This window comes from Camelus dromedarius, chromosome 16 (assembly GCF_036321535.1).
Source record: "Camelus dromedarius isolate mCamDro1 chromosome 16, mCamDro1.pat, whole genome shotgun sequence".
Classification (NCBI taxonomy): Eukaryota; Metazoa; Chordata; class Mammalia; order Artiodactyla; family Camelidae; genus Camelus; species Camelus dromedarius.
Window position 1 is genome coordinate 57,835,987 of NC_087451.1, and position 15,748 is coordinate 57,851,734.

General features: G+C 46.0%; 1 protein-coding gene across 1 annotated transcript in view; it reads right to left on the reverse strand.

The window, feature by feature from the left end:
• The window catches only part of ACSF2 (acyl-CoA synthetase family member 2), a 33,261-nt gene extending 20,204 nt beyond the window's left edge, over positions 1 to 13,057 (reverse strand). The window contains exon 1 of the mRNA XM_010990308.2: positions 12,763 to 13,057. Within this exon, the coding sequence (XP_010988610.1) occupies positions 12,763 to 12,890 (128 nt within the window). The 5' untranslated portion in view covers positions 12,891 to 13,057. The remainder of the gene's footprint in view (positions 1 to 12,762) is intronic.
• Between the last annotated feature and the right edge of the window lie 2,691 nt (positions 13,058 to 15,748).

Here is a 15,748-nt window from a genome sequence, read left to right on the forward strand (position 1 = left end):
CTATGTTATCCCTCAATATAGAGTGTAAAAGAAAACCCTTCTAGGGCTTAAGCCAGCGTTGATATAGACACAACTCACAAACTAAATTTAGTGATAGCCTGTTGCATCTATTTACTATCCTGTCAGGAAAATAACACCAGCACGAATCACATCTGTGCAAAATACATGCATACACTAATAAATAATCCTTGGCAAGCCAAGGAAACTCATCTGTTCATCATCTCCATCTTAGAAATTACTCAAGGAAAGAAATAAGCTCAATTCTGAATGTGGCAGGACTCTCCTTTCCAATAGTTCCAACAGATGATAAGGCATTTTGTGTGCCCTCTATGCAATTCCTGGTACACGGTGACTGCTGGCCCAGCCAACCTATTTTTCCTGCACGGATGCATGTTCCCCAGGTCCAGGAGCACAGAGCAGCTCAGGACATGTTGCTCAATGTTTAGAATATGGCTTACTGTACTGTATTCAAGGCTTTGGTCCAGAAAGCAGCCTCCAACTGGAATACTGCTCTAGTGGGAAACAGGACCCACCTGCTAGCTATCTGCTTGACAATGTAATTTCCAGGAATGTCTGCAGAGACGTTTAATGACAAGTCAGGAGTGTAATGATTCTGATTTATGAAAAAGATGGAGATGGGTAAATCTCCCGCAGGGATGTGAAGTGAAGGGAGAGAGGGAAGAGTGGGCTTCTCCCCTGCAACGCTGTCATGCAGGTTTTCTCAGGCAAAAAACTGAGAGAGAAGTCAAGCAGCTTGTTCAAGATGCTGCAATAAAAAGTTGATCAAAAACAGCCTCATCATTCCATCCCAAACAGCTTTCCACTAAAACAGACACGTGACACTGACATATGAAACACAATAATAACCAAATCTGCTGCAAACTTACAGCAGAAGGAAGGCAAGTGGCCAATAAGCACAGGAAAAGATGCCCATGTCACACATCAAAGCAACATAACTATGAGAGGTCAGCAAAGACGGGAAATACTGATATCATGATGTATGCAACTTATTTTCAAATGATAGCAAGATATATGTGTGCATGGGTTATGTGTGTGTGTGTTTGCAGAGAGGGCGGGGTAGAGGGAGAGACCTACTCTCTGACCCTTTAGCAGCTGATATTTAAAACTCAGTCTTTTCCATCATTCACCTAGATTATCATGCCACTGGGTCCAAAAAGCTATTATTCTACAAACTATATATACTTGTTGAAAGTAGTTCAGTCTGTCTATACCGTAATAAATGGAAGGTCACTATAAGGAAAAGTATAACAAATCAGTAATCTGCCCAAACCAAAGATTGCTGTCTTTCTAGAAAAGTCTATGTTGAATTTCCAAATTCCAGGACACGTATTCTTGTCACAGAGTACTCACGGGCAATACTGGAAAGCAGTTTCAGCTGGTGAGAGTCTGTCCTAGCCACTGGAGCCAGGTTCTGGTCTCCTTGGCTTCAGGCAACCAGTAAGAGAGCTTATTAGGATAAGGAGGGGGAGGACTCAGTGGAGCACATGGGTTATAACTCTGGCCTCTATGTTGCCTAAATAAAGGTCCCTAATTAGAGAAGACTAATAAAATGACTATTAATTTCAACACAAAGACAAGAATGATTAATACAGAATGTCGACAAGGATGTGGAGAAATGGGCCAGAGGCTAAATCGGTACAGGATTTTTAGAGGACAATGAGTACAGAAGCCACAAAGCCTATGAAGTTCAAGCTTCAAGACCCCTCACCCCACCAAGTGCTGGGGGTTCCTGGCAACTGGAGAGGGCAGGTGGATTGCAAATCAAGAAGCATTTTTATATGTCAGCGTTGCTGCCAAAATGCCTATGAAATCTCAAAAGAAGAGGACCTGGATCTTCAAGGCCCCACAATTTGTAGCAAATTATTTTCTTATTCTAAATAAATAATCAATTTGCATTAAATTTGGTCCTTGTAATTCTGTATTTTTTTTAACAAAGAGGGCACCCCAACAAGTATAAGCTTCAAAACCCCCAAATCTGGATCCTTTCTGATTTAGTCATATCTATCAATGCTGGAATATGCATGTCCTTTGACCAGAAATTCTACTTTTAGGAATATATACTAAAAACAAGAAACAAAATCTTAGAAATGCCTAAAGGTGTGAATGAGGACGTTAATTGCTGTTTAGCCAAGAATTGAGAAAAAAACTTTATTTCTGTAAGTAAGGGATTAGATAACTAAATTACGTGGCATCTAAGCAAATGGAATAATATGCCATTTTTAAAAAGGAAGACACTATATATTTAATGACATGGAAAATGTCTAATATATTTTAGGTGAAAAAGCCCCTTTTGGAATAACGTGACCTGACATTTACTGGTGTTTCCTCATGCAGCTCCTTCTAAACACTCCATACACATGATCTCCTGTGATGGTCATAACCACTCCCTGACCAAGATACATACCCACTTACAGACAAGGGAATGGGGCTCAAAGAAATGCAGGTCACAAGCCAAGCTGGGCTTTAAACCCAGGACTCTGGCTTCCAAGGCCTCAATACAATACAAAATGAAATGAAGCTTTGTAGAGTCCTGTGGCTTACAGAGGGCTTCCACATGAGTCATATGGTCCTCACACCAGTCTTGTGCGGGGAGGGTATAGCTCAGTGGTAGAGTGGGTTAGCGCGTGCAAGTGCAGGTTCGGTCCCTAGTACCGCCATTAAAAATATACAAATAAACCTAACTACCTTCCCGCCCAAAGCCAAAACACATAAACAAACGGAAAAGAACTGCTGTTCCTCATACCAATCTTGGACCTATGAAAAGGATTATTCCTTCTTATGGACGAAGCAAGAGGTTCTTTTTCTTAAATTTCCAAATCTGGTGGGTGGCAGCCCTGGGCCCCTTTCTGCGTGTACCGCTCTTTACATCTCAGCCCATCCACAGCCTCCTCTGGGGGCTGCACAGGGGCTGGAGCAGCAAACCTGAAGCTGAGGATGCCACAGGCCCATGGAGAACCACCCCCACTGGGCCCCCACCTCGCAGCCCTCAAGCACACATGGGCCCTTTTCCATGATTTATTTGTGGTATCTGATTCCTCTTCTTTGCTGCCTCTGATAGCATGGTTACAGCTCACCTCTCCTAGCACAGTGGCTTTGCACCTTAGTCAGCTGCTACACCATCCTGGAAAGTCTTGTGTCCCAGTGTCAGCCCTGCCCAGGGCAACTTAGCTTTCCAGCAGAACCTGGACGGAAAACATGGGTTGGCTGGCTCAGGGAAAGCCTGTGACCAACTGTAGCATTCTGTGACACGCCAGGGCTGGTGATGAAAGTAAGGGATAGAGGGCACCAAGGATCACAGGTCGTGACAGAGCCAGGCAGAGACCACAGGCAGAGCTGGACTCCGAAGGAGCCACGGGAAGCAGAGACGACCACGTCGCCTGAGAACACAGGTCTGCCGAAGCTACTCGGGGGAGAAGCTGTTTGTTTCGCTTCCTGTTACATATTACCTGCTGACCAGAGGTTCCTAGGGCCTGGGCTAGGTGGACCCAGCTTCTGCCCAAGGCCGGAATTACCCCAGGCAAAGCCTCTGAATCCTTTCAGAAGCCACCAGGGAGGGAGGGAGGCTAGATGGGAGAGGCCCATGGAGCTGCAGGAACATCCCCCACACTCAGGCCAACCACTGCTCCCCTGGGCAAGATGCCATGCCAGGCACTAGCAAGGAGGCTTGAGAAAGGAAATTGAAAGCCACAGCCTGCTTTTGTTCCAAGTCATGGAACACGGCCTCTGCCCTCCCCCAACAGGCATGTGATGCCAGGCTGGCCCTCAGACTCTAGGAAAACCATATATCACCAACAAAGCTAAAAGACAGCAACCGCCTGGGTTCACAAATTTCATTTTATGTATATGAGACAAAGCATTTCGCCTGAATTAAAAGGAAAAAAAAGAAAACCCACGAATCAATAAAGACAAGTAATCTGACACAATAAATGGGCAAAGAATATGAGTATTCACTGAAGATGTTTCAAAAGATGCCCAATCTCTCTGGTAATCAGGGAAATGTAAATCAAACCCCACAGTGAGCTACCCTTCAGCCCCTACCAGACCGGCAAACACGTTAACTTTCCTCAGTGCTAAGTATTTGCCAGCTTGTGGGGAAACAGCAACTCTCGGTCGCTATAGGTGGTCATGGCAGCACAGCCTCTCCAGGACAATTTCAAGAAGAGCTGAAAATGTCAACCCTTTAACACAGCATTTGCACTGCTGGAGACACAGTCATATGATGGACATCTAAACATCAGGTAAAAAGACTAATCTAGATCTACAGGTGTCAATATAAATAGATCACAGAAACATACTGTCGGGTGAGAAAAGAATGGCACAAGGATACTTCTGCTAAAATTATGAAAGCATATATATTGTTTATGGGTACAAAAAATAGGAGAACTAAGAGCGCTTATTCCTTGCTGGCCATGATTCTAAGTGCTTCACAAACGATATGATATACTGTGTATCGACTCAGAGACATGTTAAAAGCAAAAAACATGCTCTGTCATGACATACATGAAATTTACGACAGTGGCTCTCTGGTGAGGGGTGGGATGGAGGAGGTACAAAAGGGACATCAACTTGATCCATAATATTATATTTATTTTATAGTTTTTATAACAAGTATGGCTATATTTTAATTTGGAGTCTTGGTTACACAGATGTCTGTTATTTTATCATGTGATGAGTTTAAAGTTTTTTTTTTCCCATGTGATAATTTTAAGAAGGAAAATACAAGAGGCTTGATGATCTCCTAAGAAGGGTACTTCAACGTTCGAAAGATGGAGCAACTCCCTGGCACAGACAGAATGACCCACAGGACCCGTCGTGTGAAGGGCCAGGCAAGACTAACTTTTACTCAGTGAAGAAGAGCCCCTAGTCTGTCCCTGAAGTTCATGAGCTGTTCTTGTGGGCAAGCCTCAGTCCTCAGTCAACACCTTCACTCTTCTACGAGACATGGTTCCACCTAAATGTGCCAATGTACCTTTGAGTGCATGGTAGATGAGAGGCAGGCTCTCCTCTTCCATCTCCCTTGCACATCGCTCCAAGATTCATTATTCAACACAGGAGCCCACGTACCGCTCACTGATGCATGCACTATGGGGCTCACGGAGAGGAGGGGCTCCTTTCCCTAATTTGCACAAAGACACTAGGCTGGTGGTTGATCTGGGAGTGACACTTGATATTGGAATAGAGATGGCAGATGTTTGGGCAGGAGGGGGACAACTTTTAACCTGTAATAGCTGTTTTATCCTGAAATAAGATGATAATTTTTATGTACACACAGATAAGTGACACATTTATACTAGCTACAACATACAACTATCGTTCAAGAAAATGAGGGTACTGTTGTGAGAAGTACAGTCCAAAGAGCGCTACTGGATGGTCATTTTCTTAATTGATGGCCATTTTAATGCATGGTGGCCACTAAAAGCACAAAAATGACTATGATGTTTAAAAAAGGTCCTCCAGTGGGGGAGGAAGAATGTTGACCCAAGTCTCTTAGAAAAAAATTACTCAAAATAGATCATAACATCTTGCAAAACTGTAGTTTTTAAAACTAAAACACATTCAGAAGAAGACATGGGAGAAAATCTTTGGCACCTAGAGACGGGCAAAAAGTTTTAAAACTTGACACTACAAGCCCCATCCATAAAATTAATAAACTGGACCTCATCAAAACAAAAGCTTTTTGCTCTGTAAAAGACCCTATTTATTAAGAGGACAAAAAGATGACCTACCGAGTCAGAGAAAATATTTGCAAACCACGTATCTGACAAAGAGCTATTATCTAGAATGCAAAAAGAACTCTGAAAACTCAAGAGTAAAAAAAACCAAACAACCCAACTAGAAAATGGGCAAAAGACATGAAGAGATAGTTCACCGAAGAAGATACACAGGTGGCAAATAAGCACCCAAAAAGTTATGTTATTCAATGTCATTCGTCATTAGGAAAATGCATATCAAAACCACAATAAGATATCACTATCCACTTAAAAGAGTGGCAAAAATGAAAAATAGTGACAATACCAAATGCTGGTGAGGATGCTGATCACTCACACATTGTTGGTGAGAATGTAAAATGGTACAGTCATTCTGGAAAACAGACAGTTTCCGTATAAGCTAAACAAGTAATTACCATATAAGCCAGCAATTGCACTTCTGGGCAGTTTTCCCAAAGAGATACATAGAGTTGGCCTTCATTATCCACAGGCTCCATATGCAGGTGTGGAACCGGTAGATATGGAGGGTTGGCTGTACTACAGCCATTTTGTGTAAGGGACTTGACCATCAGAGATTTGGGTATTGGCCTGGAACCAAACTCCTGAGGATACCAAGGAGGGCAGTAAACAATTATGTTCCCAGAGAAACGAAGACACAGTCACACAAAAACCTGTACATGAATAATTATATATAACAGCCTTATTTGAAAAAACTGGAAACAACCCAAATGTCCTTCAGTGGGTGAATGGTTAAGCCACTGTGAAACCAACATGGTTAAATCCATATTAAGGAATACTATTTAGTAATAAAAAGAAGGGAACTACTGATACACAAAACAATATGAATGAATCTCCAGAGAGAGAATTAGGCTGAGTGGAAAAAAAACCTAATCCCAAAAGTTTACATACAGTATGACTCCACTTACATAACACCTTGAAATTACAAAATCATGCTAATGGAAAACAGATAACTGATAGCAGATTGCTAGAGGTTAAGGGGGAGGTGGAGGTGGGAGAGAAGTAGGTGTGGCTATAAAAGAGAAACTCGTGGTGGTGACACTGTCCCACCATGAATATCCTGGCTGTGACACCAAACTACAGTTTTGCAAGATGTTATCATTGGGGGAAACTGGATAAAGGGTATTTGGGATCTGTTTGTATTATTTCTTACAATTGCATGTGAAAGTAAAATTATCTCAAAATAAAAGTTTTAGGGGGAGGGTATAGCTCAGTGGTAGAGTGCCCAGCATGCACGAGATCCTGGGTTCAATCCCCAGTACCTCCATTTAAATAAATAAATAAACATAATTACCTCCCCCCTCTCTAAAAAACCCAAAATAAAAACAAAAGTTTTAATTAAAAAAAGTTCTTAGATGATATAATATTGGGGACCACAAGGTGTAACTGGGCTGCCCAGTTCAGTGGGTCTAGAAGCCACACTGTCTCCACCACTCTCTGCTGGGATAGCCCCTCGACGCATCTGTAAGACCTATCCTGGGGCCCCCACTTCTCAGTTTGCCTTTCTGCTGCTACACCCAAGAGTGGAAATGTTGGGCAAATGAGATCATACCCCCTTCCCCATGATTACCAAGGAAAGCTAAACTGTTTAATGTATAATACACACTCTCATAATTTGTCAAGATTAGTAAGTCACTCCTCCCAAAAGCATTCCTTGGTTTTTGAGCAAAAAAGAGCCAGACACGAGAGTATATACTCTAAGATTCAAGAATAGACAAAATTAACCTATGGAGCTTAGAAATCAGAACAGTGGTAGTCTCTGGCTAAGAGAAGGAACTGACTGGAAAGGGGCACTAGGGAAATTTCTAGCGCTGTGTGGCCTGTATAGTAGCCTTGTCACATGTGGCTCTGAACACGTGAGACGTGGCTACTCTGAACTGAAATGTTCTATATGTGTTAAATACACACCAGATTCGGAAGACTTTACGAAATAAAGAATATAAAATACCTCCTTTGAAGTTCTTAAAAGATTGATTACATGCTGAAAAGATATTTTAGCTATACTAAGTTAAAGAAAACATATCATTAAAGTTAATATTGTTTATTTCTTATTACTTTTTTAATATGACCACTAGAAAACTTAACATCACATATGTGGCTCACATTGTATTTCTTTTGAACAGGACTGTTTTAGAGTGATGAACAAGGTCTGTATCTTGGGGTGTTGAGTAATGAGTGTATACACTTGTTAAAATTATCAAACTGTACACTTTTGTGCATTTTACTGTCTATAATACAACCATAAAGCCCCATGATCCTTCCACCACCCAACACAACCTTCCTGAAGGAGTCTACAGCCTACAAAGAACACAGACTACAGAGAATCCCCACGTGGTACGAGTTACAATAAAGATTTTGAGCAGGGTACTCTATATTGGTGGAAGCTTCCATTTTCAGCATGAATAAAATTGATGATGTATGTGTGTTTGTGCCCATGTAAAGAAAGTAAACAGAAAATTATTTGAGTCCAGTAAACTCAAGAATACAGAGGGCATTTCTGAAAGCCTGAAACACTTGGGGTAAGGAGGCATCCATGCTGCAGACTTCCACTTGGGCCACTGTTCTAAGCTCCCGGGAAAAGCACACAGGAGTTGGGGTGGAAGCTGACTCAACATTTGCCCTTGATGGGATCACCATGGTATATACAACATCTGGCTCTTAGCTTTCTAGGGTCAAAACTCTCAATGTTTTCTGTTCACTCACAGAGGACTAGAGAAAATCCCAGAGTCTGGAAGTTAGGAGCAGTCCATAAGGGTTTAAGCACAAGTAAGACTTCATATAAGTACGCAGGCTTCATACTTCAACCACAGCCCTCTTGGATGCAGCGATCAGGCTCAAAGCCCAGCCTCCTTAGGAATCACAGAATGTCCACAGAAACGTAGAGTGCTTCTCGTCCAAGTGGCCTATTTTACAAAGAAACCACGGTTCAGAGAGGTTGAGTGACTTGCCTAAAGCCGTACTGAACTAGAAGTGATAGGGCTGCGATTTGCTTTCCTGTCACCTGATTCCCAAATCGAGAAACACACGCATGCCAACGAGGTTCACAGAACGTTACTCATAAGCTAGAAATACAGCTTGTTTATTTCTGAAGGGAGAGGTGCCTGGCAGGATTACTGGTACCTGTCATTTATCAGGACACACCCCCAGCAAGGCTCACTCAAGAGATAAAATTACATCCTGTACTTTGGTTTGTTCAACATATTATCAGAAAGAAAAAAATAATAATAATAAAGCAGCCCTTTATCCCAACACTCAGTGTTAAGCCCAGACAAGCCTTAGCAGCTCCAGCTTGGTTTAAGCAGTTGCCTCTGTCAGAACTGTCTCCCTCCTACTCTCCAGACAAGGTTACTAAACTGTGAGCCTTGGGGCATTGTAGTAAAGTGCAAAGCCATTGTTACACAGCACTTCCTGTATCATAGCTCATCAAAGCAATGGGTTGAAGATCTCCTTGGCACCGGGCTATGGATTAAGAATTTTCTTACATGACCTCCTTTAAATCTCACAAAAATATGATTTACACAAAACAAAAGTCTCAAGTTCGACTTAGTCGCAAAGCAACCAGCCAGAAAGATCTATCTGACTCCAATGTTTTTGTCTGTAGATTGAATAAATAAACAATGTAGGGGGCTGTTAGGTGGGCCTCACACCCAGGGTTCAAAAGAGTTCAAGCACAAGCAAGAGTTCATACCAGTATGCAGGCTTCATCCTTCAAACTACAGCCCTATCAGCCTCAAACCCCAGCCTCTTCAGCAAGGCCCGCCTAATCCCATTCCCACCAATCAGATTCCTCCCTGCTTTGATTGACACCAAAGGCTTCGAATGACATAGCAGGCTTTCCGTCTTGAACTAGTGGGCCTATAAACTTCCCTGTAGATCCCATTTAGGCAAAGAAGTCATTGCAAACAAGCTCACGCATCCTTGTATCCCCCACCGCACCCTCCACAGTAGACTGGATACCTTCTGTATGTAAAGCAGGAGAGGGTAACTAAAACTGGCGTGTACCATTCACTGATTACCATGTCCAAGTTTATAGTTTATTTTCTATTGTTACATTTACATTGGAGGAGCCCCTGTGTAATGTGTAGGGATATCATTACCAAATCACTTGTTAAACATCTTTGGGAGATCATGGGAAGAGTCTACCTTTTGTAACTGTTATGGTTTCCACTCAAAACACTTCCAGGCTTAATACAATCCCTTTATATAGGGACAGCATTTTATAGTTTCCAATACTGGCCCTACCTGATTATAGCCAACCCCTGGGAGGGTGATCCAGAAAGCCTACTCACCCCTCTGCCCCTACCATCAGCACTGAGTCACTACAGCCCCTGCTCTGAGCATCACACTCAATTCTGAGAGGCTTAAGCCACTGTTCTGTCCTTCCCACCTCCAGTGCTCCCAACACCCTGGATGCAGCTGCCTCACAGCTTGTGCCAGACCAGCTTTAGAGGTCTGGAGGAAGTCTGCTCATCTTGGGTTCATCCAGGAATTAGTATCAGATTCCTCCCTCCAAGACTCCCTAAAACCCCAGGCTAGACCATCTGCCTTCCTTGGGGATGGGAGTGTGTGGACAAGGGGAAAGAGTGGGTGATTCAGGAGATCTGGAGAGCAATGAACAGCTTCTTCTTTCTGTGTGGGGAAAAGGCTCCAGACAGCCCTGACTTTGATAGATAAGGGAGTGTCCAGCAGTTCTAGGGACTAGACTTGGGGCCGGGCAGAGGCTAATATCTTGGCACCTGGCCAGGAGAGAGAACAAGATGCAAGAAAGAGGCCACTGAGGAGGGGATCCTCCCCTACCTTCAAATCAGTTAGAATTCTTACCTGGACACCATTGGGAGGTTCTCAGGGAGCAACACTGCCCCAAAGCAAAGGCTGAAAAGAGCAAGCCGTTGTCAGTCCAGCAAGTTGGGAGCATTGGTGACAAACTCAACAGGCTCAGAGGTTAGGTAAGTGTACTCGAGGTCACACAGCAAGTAGGTGGAAGAGCCAGGACTATAACCCAAAGCAGTCTGGTTTCAAAGTTCTTGCTTATTCCTGACAGGCAACCCTGCGCATCTGGTAAGTAACAGGCATGGGGTATTGAGCAGCAACACAGCAGGCTGTATGTGACCAAGTGAGAAAGAGCAGAGGACAGAAGTCTGGGAGCTTTCTGCACCATAGCACTTAGAACACTTAGGACATGGCCCTTAGAGATCATCTTGATTTATCTTCTCCCTCACTACACTACAAGTTCCTCGAGGACTGGGTTCTGTGGCTTTTATACCCACAGCACCCACCAGGTACTTGACATGACATATTTTCTCAGTAATATTGAATGCTTGAGACTCTTGAGGGTTTCTGAAGGGGAAAATAGGAGCAAAATCAGTGGTAAGGGCTCAAATACAGGGAGTGGAAGGGATGGGATGGAATTAGGCCAGATGATCAGGAAATCTTTCTCTGGACACATGGATCTCCTCCTGACACAGAGTCAGGATTTCTCTGAGGCCTGGTGCCCCTACCCTGAGGTTGTAGGCCTGCAGCAGGTAAGAGACCTGCTTTGTTTACACATAAAAAAGTCAAAGGACAGCCAGGGAGGATGGTAGCTCAGTAGTAGAGAGCGCTTAGCATGCATGAGGTCCTGGGTTTAATCTCCAGTACCTTCATATAAACAAACAAACAAACAAACCTAATTACATCCCCCCACCAAAAAAAAAAGTCAAAGATCAGGAATAATGCCATGTGGCTAAAGGTGGCCTGATTTAGCAACAGGAAATATGTACACTTTGGGGGGTAACCTTCCCTAGAGCCCTCACAGTCTAAGGGAGCACCCAGGAGTCCAGAGGTGAGGCTTGGGGGCTATGGAGGAGCAAAGGCTGAGTTTGCCTAGGGAGGCACCAGGAGTTAGTGAGTGATTGGGCAGAGGAGAACAGTTCTCTTCATCAGAATCCCATCTACTGACACACCTTGAGCCACTGGGTTTTCCCAGAAAATTAGGCCTAGCGATCTGAAAGCATTGCATGCTTTCTATTTTCAGAAACCAGCAAGTTCAAAACTTTGTGATCTCGGAGTTCTAGCCAAAAGAGGAGTTTGCAACTCCCTCCAACTCCCTTCATCCGTTTTATTTTTGCTTTTTGTTTTTCAACCAGTTTTCTCAGACAAGAAACCACTTCAGGCTTCTTTTCCCATTTCCACACCCGGGCCTACACTCCATCTGGTATCCAACACCGTGTCCTGACTCCAGACTTGGTACCTGGCCTAGCTGGCTGGCAGGGCAGGCTCAGTGGTGCCCAGGCCTCCCCGTGCTGGGTGCTGAGGTAGAAACCACCACTCATAACATCAGTAGAAGGCCAGCTCTGCTTAACCAATCCTCTCTCACATCTGCAGTCTTACAGGAAGGGAGCATTACTTACTATGCTGTTGCAGAGGCAGCTAAGCTACAGGAAGCGCACATCCTCCATATGCCAGCCCCATTCCACACTTTTCACTGAGGACAGAAGAAAACAGGCCCAGTAGGTAGCAAGGAGCTGAGCAGTGTTTGTTAGCAGCCGGTGAGGAGAGGGAAGACTGCTGAGCCTCCTGGCCTGGGGTGCACAAGACCAGGTGGAAGAGCCCCAAGTTTATCCCAGAAAGGGGTCCAGCCAGCTTAGAGGCAAGCTTAGAGGCAAGTGTCCTGGGGACAGAATCCAGGCCTTACTCCTGCCCATCCCCCTAGGGCTAAACTGCTAAAGGGCCCCCGTCCTGGCCCTCTGTGTGCCCCTGAATGGATAAAAAACCTAGAGTCCTGGACCAGAACCCGGGGTCAGTGCTGGGTCACTGCCTGCCACCAGCCTCAGCCCGTCTGTGCGGGCCAGGCCAGCATTTCCTGTTGTTTAGGTGCCAGGTGCGGGGTACCTACTTCCCTACGAGTGCCATCCAGAGAAGCAGCAGCCGCGGGCCTCCCAGCCCGAGTGCAGCTGGCCCCCAGCGAGGCTCTGCAAGACCCCCAAGGTCCCCTCCCAAGGGACTGACCCGTCCCCTCTCTTTCTGGGCCGCGTACCTGAGGGGACGGACGCCCCACAGCTTTGCTTCCTGCCAGACCCGGGAGAGGCCAACCCGGGCCCCCAGCACCCCCGGACTCCCGGCGCACAGCCTCCCGAGGCGCAGCATCCCAATGTAGACAGCCATTGTTCGCGACGCCCGAGTCCCGACCCGAGTAAACTTTTAAAGTGCGCCGAGGCGGGGCGAGCGCGGAGCAGGCGGGGAGGCGGGAGGGTCGCCTCTGCCTATGGGGTGCGGAGGAAGCGGAGCCGGCCGGGCGGGGCGGGGCGAGGTGAGGCCCAGCCAGACTTGGAGGAAGCGCCAACGCGCGGGCCACCGTCTCCAGGACCCACCGCCCTCCTCCTCCTACCCTCGAAGAATTGCCCTGGTTTTCCCCTGGATCCGCAGTTCCCGGCTGCAGCCCGAGGCAGGTCTCCCCACAGGGGCCTCGGTTTGGGGGCGCAAGAACTTGTTGATTTCGTAGACCGGGAGCCAGCGGCGCGGCGAAGCCAGACGCCACCTTCCCCGGAGCGGAGTTAGCGCGCGCGTCACGTGCTGGCCCCTCGGGTTGCCAGCCGGAGACCATGGGAGCCGGTTCGAAGCGCCCCTTGACGTGCCAGCCGGAGCAGAGGGCGCGTGGGGATGGGGAGGCAGCTGGGACAAAGGGTGCCGAGGGCGAGCCCTCTGCGGGCGCGGGTCTCTGGTCCTGCTAGGAAGTGGCACTGGGCACCGGAGTGGCACGTGAGCCCGGTCCACAGTGTCTCAGTATAGCCGTGACCTTTCCTCCAGAGGAGAAGGAGGAGAACAATGGGGGAAAGGTCCTGGCAGGGTGACCTCTCCTTTCCTGACCTGGAGGCAGTGACACTCACTGGGCCAAGCAGAGCTGGCGTGGAGGGTGGGGCTTGGCCTGAGAAGACCTTTGCCTTGATCTGGGAACTCTGGCTCAACTGAGGTGGTGAGAAGGAAACTACACTGCTTCTCTTCATGATTTTGAGGCTGACTTCGGATCCCGCTGAAACCCTGGCTCTGGGGGAGGGTCTCCACACTTCGGTTGTGTGGAGATGGGATAGTAAGGAAGACAGGAGCAGAGATCATGGGGAGCTGGGCTTCCAAGGGCATGCCGTCCTAATAGACTAACTCGCAGACTCTGATAGCCTGCCCCGTGGAATGTGGGGCACTGGGGAGCGTGCCAAGTCTGGACACGCGCTGTGCTTTAGCAAGCTCTGCTCCTAGATTGCTGGGTGACCCTGGGTAAGTCATTTCTCCTCTCTGGGCCTGTGAAGTGAGGGTGGATACTGATCTCGCAGGCCCTTGCACTTTCCTTGCTAGTTTGAGGGTCCTGAGGGGAAGGGGAGGAATGAGTTCCTCTGAACTTTGCTCCACCCTCTGCTTTCGGCACACTGGGCTCTCCTAACTTCCCATAGATGCCATGGAAACACAGCTACCAGTTGCAAGGTATTTCCCATGTGCCAGGCTCAAGGATGTTATCTCTGGCCTCACAATCAACCTGCAAGTAGCAGGCATGCTCTGGAATGTGTCTCTGTTTTTATGGATAAAGAAACTGAGACCCAGAGAGGTTCAGCTACTTGCCCAAGGTCAAGGTGGGCACAGTGAGCACAGGCCAAAGCTCTGCCCATACTAGCCTTGCAGCTTTAGGCACGTCACAACACCTCTCCAGCCTCAGTCATCTTGAAAATGGGGATAATACCAGCCTCACACAGGGGGCTGGGGTAAGGATTGGGTACAGAGGCACAGAACTGGTACTCAACCAGTTTTCAGTGATTGTTAGTTTCTTTCTCCATCCTCTCCTTCTGTGTCTACACTCTGAGACCTCCCTCTGTGTGAGGTATTGTAAACCGTTTTTTTTTTTCTAGGAGGAAGAGTTACTTTTCATCTCTGCAAAGCCTTGATAGCTGTGGTCAGCACTGGTTCCAAGAGAGGAGAGGAGGGCTGGGAGAAAGGAAGCCAGAAATGAGTAATTTGAGAGTTCCTGAGTCTGGGTAGTGGATCATGGGTCACTCTGAGGGAGTAGGGAGCAGGGCACACTGGCTGTCCACACCTTCCAACTTTCCTCCCTCTTCCTTCAACCAACTCAGTTCCTCATAGCTCCCCAAGGGGCTTTCTGCCTGAGCCGAGCACATGTGCTATGTGCTGCATGTGACTTGAGCAATTTATGGCCCCTGTGATTTTGGTCTTGCCATTGGATACACTGAGAAAGCTCTTAGTCCCTCCCCTTTACCAGTATCCTTCCGTTCTGTGCTTCAAACCCGCTCTCAAACTGTAAACACCACTTACTGATTTTTTTAAATCTTAGCATCACCTGTGAAAAAGCCCAGAAGACTTAAGTTAGGGAACAGAATGTAAATGCTACAAACCTTGGAAGTCACACTTGACAGTAGCTAAGAGGTAAGGGACAGGAGGCAGATATTCTTACCTTATAAACTGAGGTGTCAAGAGATCCTGTTTATCGATGATGGAACATGAAATGAAGGGGTATGCCATTTAAAGTTACAAAGCAACCAGTGTATGTACAAAAATAACAATAAAACTATACTGGAAGAACTTGAGGAGGAAAGGTGGGAGTGCAAATCCTTACCTATCAAACAGAAGATCAAGAAATGGCTAAGAATATTGTTTAGAGGTAAATAACAGGGGAAAAAACCCAGAAACCTTTAAAATAATTCAAAATGATTCCCTTTATACCTGAAGAGACATTTCTCCAAAGAAGGTGTATAAATGGCCAATAAGCATGTGAAAAAAGGGCTCAACATCACTAGTCATTAGGGAAATACAAGTCAAAACCACAATAAGTTAGCACCTCACACCTGTTAGGATGGCTACTATCAAAAAAACAGAACAAGAGTTGGGGAAGGTGTAGAGAAATTGGAACAACTGTGCATTGCTAGTGGGAATGTAAAATGGTACAGCGGCTGTGGAAAATAGTATGGCAGTTCCTCAAAAAATTGAAAACAATTATCACATGATCCAGCAATTCCATTTCTGGG